General features: G+C 51.9%; 1 protein-coding gene across 1 annotated transcript in view; it reads left to right on the top strand.

Annotated features, from left to right (window-relative positions):
• The window catches only part of GASK1A (golgi associated kinase 1A), a 53,900-nt gene that overhangs the window by 34,958 nt on the left and 4,171 nt on the right, over positions 1–14,771 (top strand). The window contains exon 2 of the mRNA XM_070776179.1: positions 277–1,563. Within this exon, the coding sequence (XP_070632280.1) occupies positions 277–1,563 (1,287 nt within the window). The remainder of the gene's footprint in view (positions 1–276; positions 1,564–14,771) is intronic.

Genomic DNA, 14,771 nt, shown 5'->3' on the forward strand with positions numbered 1-14,771 from the left:
AGCAGTTTACTCAGAGGGGAGAAGCCTGGTGTCCCTGTAGGCCTGTCCTGGGCGACCGCAGGCTGAGTGCTGAAGCAGGAGCATGGCTGCCGGCTCCTCTCTTGAGGAGCCGCTGGGTGTCATGCCCACCCCCCACCCCCACCCCCCACCCAGGCTTCATTCTTTTCCTTCCTTGTTCACCCAAGATGTTCATTCATTCACTGTCCCGTTATTTTGTGGGTCAGGGCTGATGTTTTCAAGGTTCTAAGCTTTTTTTTTCCTACCCCCATCCCCCAGGCATCTTGGCTCTGGAGAAAGCTGCGTGGCAAGAGGCGGTTGGCGATGGCACTCTGCCTTTTAACGACTCTGTCTGTGGTGACTGTCACTCGCTTGCCCACACAGCACCCAGCTGCTGGCCCAGACCCTGGCCCCATGGAGCCCCAGGGGGTTGCTGATGTCCCTGTCCCCCAGAGTCGGCAGGCTCTGAGCTCCAGCTGGAGGCAGCGGGCAAGAAGGTTGAGGAGAAGCTGGGCCTTGCCCAGGAGCTCCATCCTGGTGTGTGCTGAGGAGCAAGGCCACAGAGGGCACATGGACAGCGGCAGACGGTCCCCAGGGAAGGAGAGCAGCCATGCAGGGAGGATCGGGAACGACATTACTTTGGCACCTCCAGAAGACCTGAGACTCAGTACCCGGCGTCTTGTGCTCCTGCAGGGGGAGGCGATCAGGGGTCCAGGAGCCAAAGACCTGGACCCACCCTGGCACCGTGGTGCCCTCCCGGAGGCACTCAGTGAGACAAGCACCCCAGGTGGCCCCCTCGCAGGGCATGACATGTCAGCCTTACAGACTCGGAGAGCTACTGCTGGACTGACCCTCCAGCCTCCTCCAGAAGGCGGGGGTCTGCCAGGAGTGGGGAACAGAGCCTGGACTGGTGGCCAACAAGTGGGGGGTCCTGCCCCCACCAAAGGGGCTCACTGGTGGCCTGGTTCTGTTAGGGAGCTGCAAGGGTCTGTCTGGTGTGACACTGAGACCCCTGGGCTGTCGAGTGGCTTCAGGACCAGCGAGCAGGTCCCCCCATGGCTCACAGAGCAGGATGTGCAGGCCCTCCAGCTTCTGGCCCAGGGGGAGGTGGCAGGCAAAGCCCGGGTGCCCGGCCACGGGCAGGTGCTGCTAGTCGGTTTCTCCAGCGAGGGGGCCCTTCAGGATGCAGCTCCTGGGCTCAGTCAGCTCTGCTCCCAGGGCCTCTGTGGCTTGATCAAGAGGCCCGGGGACCTGTCCGAGGTCCTGTCCTTCCACGTAGACCGCGTGCTGGGGCTGCGCCGGAGCCTGCCCGCGGTGGCCAGGCGCTTCCACAGTCCGCTGCTGCCCTACCGCTACACGGACGGCGGCGCCCGGCCCGTCATCTGGTGGGCACCCGATGTGCAGCACCTGGGTGACCCGGAGGACGACCAGAACTCTCTGGCTTTGGGCTGGCTGCAGTACCAGGCCCTGCTGGCACGTGGCTGTGGCCGACCCAGCCATGCCCCATGCCTGGGCATCCACCACGCCGAGTGGGCACGCCTGGCCCTCTTTGACTTCCTGCTGCAGGTAGGCGGGGCCTGGTGGGGCGGGGCGGGGCGGGGCACCGCGGGGGCGAGGACTCTAGGTGAACTGAGACATTGGAATGGCCTGCTTGAGGGTGGATGGTGACTCCCCCTAACCCTTGTCTTTTGCTTTCGTTTGTTTGTTTGCTTTTTTACCATTCTTTTTTTTAACAATTAACTTTTTATTTTAGTCCTTGTCTTTTGATCACCCAGCACCCTTTTTTTGTTATTTTTCTGCCTTGTGTTCATTCATCCATTGGTGTGCTGAAAACCAGTTCGTTTGGGCTCATTCTTGAATTTCAGGAATTTTATGAGCCAGTTGTGAAACACAGGCATTATTAAAATTGAAATTATGTAAACTAACCATATAATAAGTTATATTAGAAACAAAGGTAATCAATACTCTGATCTCATTACTTCACAATTATTTTACATTTTACTGTTATCTGAGGTCTTGAGGTTTTTTGCATCTACCTAGTAAATAGTGTATAGTGCTGAGCTACTGCATGCATGTCATGTCTCTTGCTGACTCCACATTCGTGCCTGTTGCTAGCTTGAAACAGGCCAGGGTAGGAATATTTATGCGGCTTCCCAGGGGGTGCTGTTGGTAAAGAACCTACTTGCCCATGCAGGAGTCATAAGAGACACAAGATCAGTCCCTGAGCTGGGAAGATCCCTGGAGGAAGGCCGGCAACCTATTCCACTATTCTCTCCTGGAGAATCCCATGGACAGAGGAGCCTGGCTGGCTGTAGTCCATAGGGTCTCATAGAGTCAGACACGACTGAAGCGACATAGCACGCATGCAGGCAGGAGTATTTATACCTTGGGAATCAGGGAATTCTACAAATCAGGACTCCTCCTTATTCCCGGAGAGCTGGTAGTTAAACATTTATCCTTGAATCAAGAAGGCTTCAAGTTGGTTGCATAATTCAAAAAAGAGAGTTGAGGTGGAGGAGAGAGAGAATGAGAGAGGGGAGAAATAAAGGGATGATGCTGGTCCCGCTTGGACCCTGGAGAGAGAAGGAAACCACAGGGCCAGCTGAGGTCCCTGCTGTGCCAGAAATTAACCCTGGAGTTTTTGGGTATCCTAGGGAAGGGGTTCGGAGAAGGCAATGGCACCCCACTCCAGTACTCTTGCCTGGAAAATCCCATGGACGGAGGTGCCTGGTAGGCTGTCACGAAGAGTCGTACACGACTGCGTGACTTCACTTTCACTTTTCACTTTCATGCATTGGAGAAGGAAATGGCAACCCACTCCAGTGTTCTTGCCTAGAGAATCCCAGGGACGGGGGAGCCTGGTGGGCTGCCGTCTATGGGGTCGCACAGAGTCGGACACGACTGAAGCGACTTAGTAGCAGCAGCAGGGAAGGGGTTGGGCAGTTAGGGTACAGGGCTTACCAGGGGGACTGCAGACATCAGATATTTACTAAGTGGCCTGTTAACAACTGATGTGGCTGCTCCAGGACCTATGAGCTGGATGTCAACTGTGGAGACACAAGTGGGGGAATGCGGCCAGAAAGAAAGAAAGACAAAAAACGATTCAAGGACACAGTGGGTGGATATGTATGCATACAAAGGCAGCCCCATCCCTGTAGGGACCTCTGTTGAGGGAAGGGATCAATACTAGCCCTTAATTTACCTGCTGGGGTGACTGGATGAGCCATGGGTCAAGTTCAACGTCATAACTGGTAGCCAGGGACTGATGCTCCCTGTGTTGTTCATACAAGTTTGGTTGGAAATGTATTTTAGAAGATTCTCAGACCACATTTAATACTTTGAGATTTCTCATGAAAATCCCACTTCCTTTGAAACACTGAATGGTTTAATAACATGGGGCTTCTGTTTCCATGCAGCAGAAATGAGCCTGAGCTGAGTAGCTGCTGCCCCTTTAAAGGTTGCCATGCTCCCCTTTCTGCCAAAGACCACACCTCCTGTTGTCTGATGTGATTGTGTGCATTCTCAGTCACTAAGTCGTGTCTGACATTTTGAGCCCACGGTCTGTTGTAGACTGCCAGACTCTGTCCATGGGATTTCCCAGGCAAGAATACTGGAGTGGGTTGTCATTTCCTCCTCCAGGGCATCTTCCAGACCCAGGGATTGAACCCATGTTCTAGAACCCAGGTTTCTATGCTGTGTCTCCTGCATTGCAGGCAGATTCTTTACCACTGAGCCACACCCAACCCCAAACCCTTGGATGTTACCTGTCTGCTTGTGGGTATTTGTCTCCTGTCACGGGACCAGCTGGCCTCCAGCAATACTTCCAGCTCCTCGAGTCTGTGTCTCGTGGCTGCTTTGTGGAGGGAGGAGCATGGGGCCTGGTGGTTAGCACAGGCTTTGGCACCAGACAGATCTGGTTTTGAACCCCCTGCCCACTGGCCATGTCCCACTGTGTGACCCTGAGCAGACTAGCCGGCGTCTTTGAACTTCACTTCTCTCTAAATGGGACCGGATGTCCCTGCCTTCTGCCCTTGAGCGCATGGTAGCTCTTAATCACCAGCTCCTGTATGCAGGCTTGCTCTGGGCCCCGAGCCTGCTCTGCCTGTGTGTGACAGGCTGAAGGCTAGGGATTAGTGCTCTCCAGACAGCGTGACCTGTCCTCTAGCCTGGGAGGGAGGCATTTCCCAGACCACAGACTACAGTCTTGGGCAAACTGGAAGAGCCGGCCACGCTCCCTCCAGGAACAGCCGTCCTATGACTGATGGGAGGCAGTCTGTAAAAGCCCCGGTTCCCTGGCTGGGGTGGCTCTGTGGGGCATGTTCCACGTGTCTCTCAGAGTCCCCTACCAGGATTGAGCCACGGTTACCCACAGAGTTCGTTGCCGGCCCTCCCTGTCTGCCTTCCCCGATCCTTGCTTGTGTTTTTGAATTAGCTCATGGATCAACTGCTTTTGCTCTGAGTTTTTGGCTGAGGTCTGTCTCTGTGGGAGCCTGGCCTCCATCAGATGACACCACTGACCCTGTGTGGTTTCTGCATGCAGGATCATTCACGTAATATACTTAATACAGTGCCTGGCGATGGCCCAAGCTCAGTAATACAGAAGCACTGCCCCCAACACTTTACAGGAATTAACTCCTCCAGTCCTCATGGTAGCCTTGCTAGAGAGATACTGGGCTTCTCCCTGTTTTGAAGTTGGACAGTTGAGGTCTCAAGAGGTTAAGCGACTTGGCTAAGTTCATGGCCGGTGGAGCTGAGACACAGCCTGGATGGTCTAGCTCCAGAGCTCACCCTCCTTCTCACATAGTCCTCTTCAGCCAGCCATGGGTGAGGGCAGGAAAAGGGGGTGCTTGTCGGGACATCTGGGACTTTGAGCCCTGAGGCCCCTCCTTGTGACCCCCACCCAGCTGATGTGCACGCAGCCACTTTCTGCCCACACAGAGCCCCTCTGTCTGTCTTTGGAGGTTGTGGTGTGAAGCCCTTCCTCAGCTGCCAAGCCCAGCCATGGCGGTGGACAGTTCAGCCGCCAGAGCACACACAGGTGGGCGTGTGGTCAGACGCCACTCAGCTGGCCTCGTGCCACCTCTTCCTGGGTTTGCCGAACACCAGGCAAGTCAAACACCCCTGGCTGGCGGGTGCTGCCTTCCTAGAAACCATGGGCAGGCTGGAGTGAGGAGGGGCTGTGGGTTTCCCAGCCCAGGAACCCAGGTCCCTACTGAGCAGAAGCCAGGAACAACCTGAGGGCAGTCGTGCCTGGACTCAAGAGGGCCATCTGCCCAGAGGCCAGAGGGTGGGAAGGACGTGTGTTGGGGGGGGGTGGGGACAGGAATGCGCACATCTGTATCTTTTCCTTCTAGAGAGGCTTCTTTTTTCTCACACCCTGTTTCATCTTGGAGGGCATGTGCTTGGCTGCACGGGGTGAGCAGCTGTAGAGAACTCAAGACAGTGAGAGGGTGGTGTTTGCTTGTGGAAGTCATCCTGCTGCTTCCGCTGATGCGGGGCCTTCACGTGCCGGAAAATTCAGACCCCAGAAAGCCTCAGGTGCCGCCATCCTGGTGCGGGCCACCATCTTTTCTTACCTGGACTCTTCTTCCCTAACGTCTCCCTAATGTCTCCACTTTTGTCCCCTCCAACCAGGTCTCCTTACAGAAGCTGGAATGATGTCTTGGTTTCCGTTCCCCCAGGCAGACCCTGAGACCAGGGTCCAGTGCGGTAGTTCCTCTGGGAGGGGACCCCAGGAAACACTCGTAGGGAAGATGAAAGTGAGACGGCTAGGAGGCGGCCAGCAGAGGGCATGTCCTCAAACAGGTCACTGCCATGGGTGACTGGGGCTTGAGCCACAGGAAAACTCTGAGCAATGGTAGCCCACCAAGAGGTGAGGGACACGAGGTATTGATAGCCACATCTCCCCTTGGTCTTTGGTTGAGGGCTGCTCCTAGAGGTGTTAATTCCGTGGCATTTGGAGAAAGCCCCCGGGCAGAGCCTATAGCAGCTGGAAGTTAGAGGGAGACCTCAGAAGTTCACATGCAACTGCTCAGGCAGAGAGCACAATAAGTCAGACTGTGTCCCTTCTCCATTACAATAAGGCAAAGCATCTCAATGCCCTCGATATCAGGAGCTTCAGGGACCCACAGATCCATCCGTGTCTGCTGTCTTCAGCCCCGCCTCTTGGCATGTGGTCTTGGTTAGTTTCTTCAGGTGCAGGGCCTCAGACAAGCCTCTCATCCTCCTCCCTAGGCCTCCACTCTCCCGACCTCCACATTCTGTTGTTATCCTCTTTGTATTTCATGCTATCCTGTCTATATTCTTTCTGACTCCCCAACACAGTAAGTTCTATTTTATTTGTTCACTTCTGTCTCTCTGTTTTGTTCACATCCACAGCGCCTAGCACAGGGCCAAGCTCTTGGTTAGATCCTGGAGAAGCACCTTTTGAATGAGTGGGTGAAAGGATGAGCAAATGAATGAAGGAATCCAGGCTCTCTGTATGAGTTCCTATTTAGGTGCTGCTGTGTTCTGCTTGCTCAAATACCACTCCTTCCTCTAGACTGAAAAGAATCCCAAAGGCTTCTCCTTTTCTTTTCAGGTCCCAGAGATATAGAGGTGGAAAACTATGTGACAATCGTTCGTCCAGCCCGTGAACGGGCACGTGATTAACTCGTGCTTCCAGAACAGATGATGGCATATAGCGTCGCCTGTCGTCCTCCGCGTCAGGCGCTGTGCCAGCACTTCACATGTGTTGATGCGTGACAGCCCTGGGAGTGGACAGTATTTTTTAACTCCATTCCACAGATGAGGAAACTGAGGTTTAGAAGGGCTTAGGAACTGGCCCACAGTAACCTGTGGCCTTAAGCGTTGGAGCTGGGATCAGATCCGCCGCAGTTTGGCCACAGAGGGCATGCTTTTGCCCTCTTTGCTGACTCAGCTGACTCTGGAAAAGACATTTCTTCCGGGTCTCTTCTGGATGAGGCTGGCCCATTTCCTTCCCGGGGGGCCGGGTTCAGTCATTTGTGATCCTGTGTTTGTTCCTTGTTTTGAGTGCAAATCTATAGTTCACGTCATTCTTCTCTGGCTTGGCCTTCCTGAACATTGCGTGTTGTTAGAGAGGAGCCCAGATCCATGACCACTGTCGACCTCTCAAGCTTCCAGCCGGAGACCTGAAATATAATCGTAGCACCTTTATGGGGTGCCTGTACATGAGCTCCTTCAAGTCCCACAGCAGACCCAAGAGACGGGTGCAGAGCTCCTTCCTCTTGCACAGACGGTGCGGCCAGCCATGGAGGGTGAAGCAGCCCACCCGGACAGGGGTGTTTAAGGGTGACATTAAGTATCGTTACATATACTTAAGAGCAGGGCCTTGATTAGGACGAGTGTGATCGGCAGAATTCAGAGATGGTCCACAAGATACCCACCCCCTTAGTGTGAACGCCTGCCCTTGAGAATGAATGAGACCAGTAAATATGATGGCAACCCACTCCAGTATTCTTGCTTGGAACATCCCGTGGACAGAGCAGCCTGGCGGGCTCCAGTCCATGGGGTCAAAAAGAGTCAGACACAACTGAGCACGCGTGCAAGCAAGCATGATCAACCTACAGTACTCTGTTAGTTCCAGGCGCACAACCTAATGACTCGGTATTTCTATATGTTATGAAATGATCACCAAGATAAGTCTGTTACCATAGAAAGTTATTACAATATCATTGAGGTACTCATCAGTTAATCTGGAGTTAATCAGAAGGAAGACTCTCCCTTTGGCCTGAACCAGCCAGGAGAGTCTTTCAAAGATGAAGCATTAGAGGATTTTCTTGCTGGCCTCGAGGAGTAAACAGCCAGGCTGTGAGCTGCTGTGGGTAAGGGAGGCCTCTGGAAGGACCCTGAGATCTCCTTAAAACCACAAGGAATGGTTTCTGCCAGCAGCCTGACTGAGTACAGGAGAGGAGCCTGAGTGACGAAAGAGATGGAGCACCTTGAGTTCAGCCTGAGACCCTGGGTAGAGTACCTGGCAAAAAGGGATGGACTCCCGACCCACAGGAACTGTGAGTTAGTAAGTGTGTTATGTTAAGCCACTAAGCTGGTGGTCATTTGTTATGCAGCCATAGAAGATGAGTTCATGTGGCAAGGGAGGGGCCTCCAGTGCAAACGCCTTCAGGAGTGCACATCACAGGTGAGCCTGCTCTGCACATCCTGACAGCCGACAGCACTTCTCTGCCTCGCCCTCGTCCTGCCTCTGCTTTTTTGTTGTTCAGTCGCTCAGTCATGTCCGACTCTTTTCGACCCCATGGACTGCAGCACGCCAGGCTTCCCTGTCCTTCACCATCTCCCGGAGCTTGCTCAAACTCACGTCCATTGAGTCGGTGATGCCATCCAACCATTTCGTCCTCTGTGGTCCCCTTCTCCTCCTGCCTTAGCCTCTGCTTAGATTTCTTAAAAATCTGTTTTTTTTTTAACTGTTTATATTCTTTGCCCCATTTTCTGTTGGATTGTTGGTCTTTTTCTTAAGGACTTTAAGAGCTTTTTTATAGATTAAGAAAATCATTGCGTTCTGGTATTTCTCTCAGGCTCAAATGTCATCAAACTTTGTTTCTATTCTTTCTGCTGTGCAAAAATTTTTAAAAATTGTTCTATGCTGTTAAACTTATCAAGCTATTTTTCATGACTTCTAGGATAGTGTATTATGTTTTTAAGGACCACCCTCATTTCAGGGTTATTTTTAAAAAATCCTCCCATGTGTTTTTATATATTTTTGATCCATCTGGAAGTTATTTTGGAGTAAGAGATCAGGTGCAAAATAATGATTTTTTTTTTCAGATGGCAACCCAAATGTCCCAGCACCATTTGTTGAATAATCCTTCTTTCCCCCAATTTGAAATGCTGTCTTTTCCATATAGCCAATTTCCATATGTACGCAAGTCTATTTGTGGACTCTTCTGTTCCAGTAAAGGGTCTGTCTATTTATGTGCCAGAATCACACTGTTTTAATTATCACACTTTATATTTTATGTTAATAACTGGGAGTGCTTGGTCTCCTTGCTCTTTTTAAAGATTTTTCCCAATACTCCTGAATACTCTTCTCAGTCAGCTTGTTACTTCCTTTGCCTTCCCAAGTCCTCTCGGGACTTCATTGGAGTCAAATGAAATCTGTGTGGACTAATATAGAGAAAATTTACATCCTAAGATACAGGGTCATTCTAGGCCAAGAACAGGCTGTGCCTTTCCTTTTATTTCTGTTCCTCAGAAGCATCTTTATGTTTTCCTGAGCTGGATCTTCACGTTCAGGTTGGGATGATACTGATATTTCATCTTGTGACCATTGAAAAGGGCCTTTTTTCCTTCTATTATATTGTTACTAACCGAGGTTTCTGGACTCTTTGATCAACAGAAATTGATAAGAAGTCGGCTGAGAAGTTCAGGCACGGCTTTACTGGGGCTCGAGCTGTAGCACACAGGAGTGAAAACAAGAAATTGTTGCCCTGGCTCTCTTCCCAAGGCAGGGCGAGCCGGTCCCTTAAAGGGAGTGAGGGTGAAGATGTAGCTTATCTGCCCTGCCCATCCCCTCCATGGTGCTGTGAGCAGGGGTCACAGCAGTAACCCTGCTTTTGCTCCCAGCTCCCCAGAAGTGGCCGTTGGTTTGTGACCTTTTTGTGTCTTATTGTTCATAATTTGCCCCATTGGGCCTGTGAGCAGTTAGTTTTAATGCTTTGTAGTTCCTTAAAAAAAAATTATTTATTTGGCTGAGCCGGGTCTTAGTTGCGGCATGTGGAATCTAGTTCCCTGACGAGGGATTGAAACTGGACCCCCTGCATTGGGAGCATGGGGTCTTAGCCCCTGGGTCACCTGGGAGTCCCTGAGTCCCTTATAGTTTCTTTGGATTCCGTTCTTTGGGGAGGCATTTGTCCAGGTGCAAGCGCAAGCTCTCTGGAAAAGGGTCCCAGGTCTCAGCCTGTCTCAACACATTCTGGCCCGTAGCTCCTGGTCTGTGTGAAGGATATTGTTTTCGTATCATATTTTGGTTACTGGTTACTCATTCACTTCATAATGCTTCTCACAGTTGCCCTGGGTTTTCCAAGTATATGGTCATTTCTTCTGTAACGAATGCATTTTGTGTTCTCATTGCCTCGTTTTTCATTTTTCTTAACCTCACTACAACCATGGTGCCTCCAGAGCAATGGTAAATAGTAATGGGATGCTGGACATGACTTGTCTCTACAGATTTGGGACAGTTTCTAGTGTTTCACCATTAAATATCATGCTGACTTTTGGCTGAAGAACTATTTGCGATTCTTGCCTTATTAAGAGTTTTTCTTGTCAGGAATGGATGTAAAAATTACATCAGATGCCTTTTGAGTATCAGTGGAGGAGGTCACAGATTACACACATCCTCCATCTAATGTATTGATGTGGGGACCGATTTCTGAGAAAGGTATTCCCATGGTGACTCATTGTAGCTTTCTTGGTTGGAACTGTACTTTGCTGTGGTGGATACATCATTTCCCAGGTGCTGGATTTTGTGTTGATGTTTAAAATTTAGAGTGATTTAGTCCTTTTAGCGGGGCTTCCCAGGTGGCACTCGTGGTAAAGAACCCACCTGTCAATGCAAGTAGATGTAAGAGACGTGGGTTCGATCCCTCGGTCGGGAAGATCCCCTGGAGGAGGGAATGGCTACCCACTCCAGTATTCTCACCTGGAGCATCCCATGGACGGAGGAGCCTGGTGGGCTGCAGTCAACAGGGGTCACAAAGAGTCGGGCACGACTGAAGCAACTTAGCACTCACGCCTGTCTTTTTAAATAATAATTCTCAGACCATCTCCTCAAAGCTCACCAGCTGGTATATTCACCCACATCCAGAGCCGGTGCTGTGACCTCTGGCCTCCGGCTTGGGGCAGATGAGGCATCCGGAGGTCCCCCTGCCCAGGGCCTCCGGGGAGGTTACCCTCTGTCAGGACACAAGGGAAGCACTGCAGAGAGAGTCATCAGAGGATGGTAAGAGTCAGTGTGAAGTAACCCACTCCTCCTCACACCCTCACCTCCCCAAAGCCTCATGAATTCTCTAACAGACAACTGTTCAGTGCGGGGCCAGCCTGCTGCCCTCTTTGGACAGAGATGCTGCCGCCTTGGGGCTGTCTGGCAGCAAGCTGACCCAGCCAAGAGCCACCCTTTCAATCCAGAAGACCCTGGGCTCGTGACTGTCCCCAGGTGGGGGAGGGTCCTGCATAGGGGGCCTGGGCCAGCAGGGGCAGCAGACGGTTGGTTCTTCTGGAATCCACCAGACTCAGATCTGGCACTGGCTGAAGTCTTGGCCCAGGAGCCTGGTGGGTGGGTGAGAGGACTTGGATCACCCCTCATGCCCTGTGCTGGGCACCTCCCAGACGTCCTCACCTCACAGCTCAGCCTGGTGTCCCTCTTGGCAGACTGCAGTGTCTTGTCCCACTAGATGTCCTGTATGGGGGCCCCAGAGGCGGGCCTCCTCCTGTCAGGCTCATATGAGGGGCAGGCTTTCAGTGGTCAGTCCTCGTGTGAAGGCCTCCCCACCATCCTTCCGGGTGTCAGCCAGCCATACGCTTCATTCATTCATTCTTGTACTCCGAAAACCTCAACCGAGTCCTGTTGTACTGAAAAGTGCTAGGAGCTGGGGATCCGGTTGGACCACATCTTCTTGGTATCAAGGCACTTGTGACCTCTAGTGTCACGATGTATGTGCCTGCCACCCAGTCCAACTCAGTGGTCAGAGCCAGACTGCCCGGGTCTGAGTCTAGGCATCGCCGCTTTCCCTCTGTGGGACCCTAGGCATGTTTTCCAGCCTCTGTCACTCAGTTACCTTGTCTTTGAAATGGAGATAAGGACTGTACCTGCCTCCTGGCTGCTGGGAGGGTTAAATGAGCTATGATAGGCAAAGCACTCAGAGCCTGATCCAGCACAGAGTAAGGGCTTCACAACTGTTAAATTAAATTAAACACAAACTTCTTGAGCACGCACACTGCTAGAAGGCCCAAACTGCAAAAGATTATCGTTTTTTTCTTGGTAACTGCTCATTTTGTCAGAAAGGGGGAAGAAGAAATCCTGATGCCTTAGGATGTGGGAATGAAACCTAAGCCTGGTCCTGTTTGGCTGCTGCTGTTTCAACTCTTTGAACTGAATTGCTCTTCAGTGGAAAAAAGTTCCCAGACAGCATGGCAGATTACTCACACTGGCACCTGGGCCCGGCCAGCCCCTCCCTGTTCAACATTCAAATGGGTGTACATCTGGGGGCACCAGCGCCACCCCTGTCACATGGCCCGACAGTCCTTGTAGCTTCTTCTGGAAACAAGCACCGCATCCCGTTAAAATCCACATAGAATGGCCTGGTGACAGGGTCAGGGAGCGTTTGGCCTGAGGAAGGGGGTTTGGCTGGCTGTGCCATCAGACATGACGTGAGATTGGAGCAGTCGCTGGATTTCAGTCCTGCTAAAACCATCCTGGCATTTACTCTCCCAACCAGAGATGACTCGGCAGGTGGTATCCGTCTCACAGATCTGTCTGGGCTCCAGAAACCAGGCCTTGCCCACACGTAGAGGAGAGGGGCTAGACCGTCATGACACGGCTTTATTTTAGACTGCTTCACAGGGCTATGGCCAGGGCTTTCAGAGGGAGGAATCCCTGAGATTCCTCCAGGCCTTTAGGCCTGTGCCTTCCAGGTCTCTCCATGACAACCACCCCCCTCACCTTGTGTGGTCCCCAGAGAGGCCCTGAGGGACTATCAGGTTAAATAACTTCCTCGGGTCATAGAGTTAGGACATAGTGGAGCCACGATTCACCCCTAGATCCTTTGGGCTCCAAACCAGGGTCACAGACATGGCCCAGATTGCAGGCCAAATTCCCCTCTCTCTTTTTTTTTCTGTACAGTCCATGAGCTAAGAATGGTTTTAGCATTTTCAAATGGTTGAAAAGATCAAAAGATATTTCATTACATCTAAAAATTCTATGAAATTCAGATTTCAGTGTATGTTAATACAGTTTTTTTTTTGGGGGGGGAACATGGCCATGGCCGTTTGTTTTCATATTATCTAGAGTCTGTACAATATGCACAACACAGGCAGAGTCGGGTAGTTGTGACAGAGACCGTATGGGCTGCAAAGCCTAAAGTAGTTACTATCTGGCCCTTTGTGGGAATAGCTTGCTGATCTCTGCTGTAAACCTCTGTGCGGGCAGCCTTGGAGGGCTCCTGCCGAGGACAGGCCTGCATAGGAACGTGTGAGGACCCCACCCTTGCCAAGTGCGAGGACAACATGGAGAAATATAGGGGCGTGTTACTATCTTCGGGTGCACGTAAAAACTGGGGGAAGGTCGGGAGGTCTCTGGGGGCGTGCCACAGGGTTCTGTCCTCAGCCCCGTCCTGCCAATGCTTGTAGGAGCCAGTGAAGACGCGGGGGCTCTGGGGGACCCAGTGGAGCGCTCTTGTTTCTTCTGCACAGGGCCCTGGTGTGATTCCCTTTCTCCCCATTCCTGGGCTCAGAGGTCAAGACATCAGCATCTTCCCGTGGTGGCCTCTGGACAAGGGATGAGCCTGTGTCCAGATTTGGTCCAATCAGACTGAAAGGAAGGACTGCTATTCCATGGTTGTTGGGGGAGGGCTTCTCTCTCCCCCCTCCCCTCCTTCCTGTCTCTCTTTCTCTCTCTGTCTCCTTCATTATGGACATGAACAGGGAAAAACATGGGGACTTTCCGGGTGGCGCTAGTGGTAAAGTACCTGCCTGCCAGTGCAGGAGGCATAAGAGACACGGGTTCAATCCCTGGGCCGGGACGATCCCCCGGAGGGGGCATGGCAACCCACTCCAGTATTCTCGCCTGGAGAATCCCATGGACAGAGAAGCCTGGCGGACTACTACAGTCCATGGGGCTGCAAAGAGTCGGACACAACTGAAGCGACTTATCACATTCACAAGGAAAAACATACCCACAGGTTTTCTGAGACAACACAGGGATGTCCTTAACATTGTGGGGTAAACTGAAGAGCAGAAGGAAACCTGAGTCCTTATCATGACAATAGGAGCTGCTTAAAGGTGCCCCCCAAGCCTGTCCTATTGCAAGGCTCTTGAGGCTTCCTGCTGCAGATCTTAATTTCCCCTGTGGTTAAAGTCACTTCCAACCAGAATTTTCTGTTACTTGTGGCTGTTGTTATTCAAAGTCCAGGAGGCTAAAGCAGTGACTGTCCACCTCAGGGGCTTGTTTAATGGGCTCGTTGCACAGACAGGGCTCTGGCTATTTGTATCATGGCCAGGCCAGGCCGGTCCTCCAGGCTAAACATGCCTTTTCAGCGGTGTCAGTGATGTGCTTGGTACACTGCCCCTGGGAACACTCCATGATTCGGCCTTACAGAAAGGCCCTCAGCCTGTCGGGGCAATGGTCTAGGCCCGTGGTGGGTCTTCTCCACACTGAATTGTTGTGAAACAGGGAAAATAATGTTTGGGGACAGTAGCTGGGACTGTTCAACACTGTCTCATTTCTGGACGTCTGGTTTCATGAGGTTGATTGGTGAATAGAGCTATAGTTATTTTCTGGCTTGTATAGAAGGAAATCAATTTTGTATTTCTTCAGAACACACAAGAGTTACCTCCACAGGGATATGGAAATGGAGTGAGACCTTTCATTGGCTGGCGCTGAGCTAAGTGGACTGCGAGGTGGCTGGCCTGGCTTTGATGCATGCCGCATCCTGGGGGCTGTCGTCTGTGTGTTCCCTGCCCCCGCCCCTCTGCCACGTGTGGAGAGAGGTTGGCAGAGGGAGACAGGACAGTGGTACCGGCTA

The sequence above is a fragment of the Bos indicus genome, chromosome 22 (genome assembly GCF_029378745.1).
Source record: "Bos indicus isolate NIAB-ARS_2022 breed Sahiwal x Tharparkar chromosome 22, NIAB-ARS_B.indTharparkar_mat_pri_1.0, whole genome shotgun sequence".
NCBI lineage: Eukaryota > Metazoa > Chordata > Mammalia > Artiodactyla > Bovidae > Bos > Bos indicus.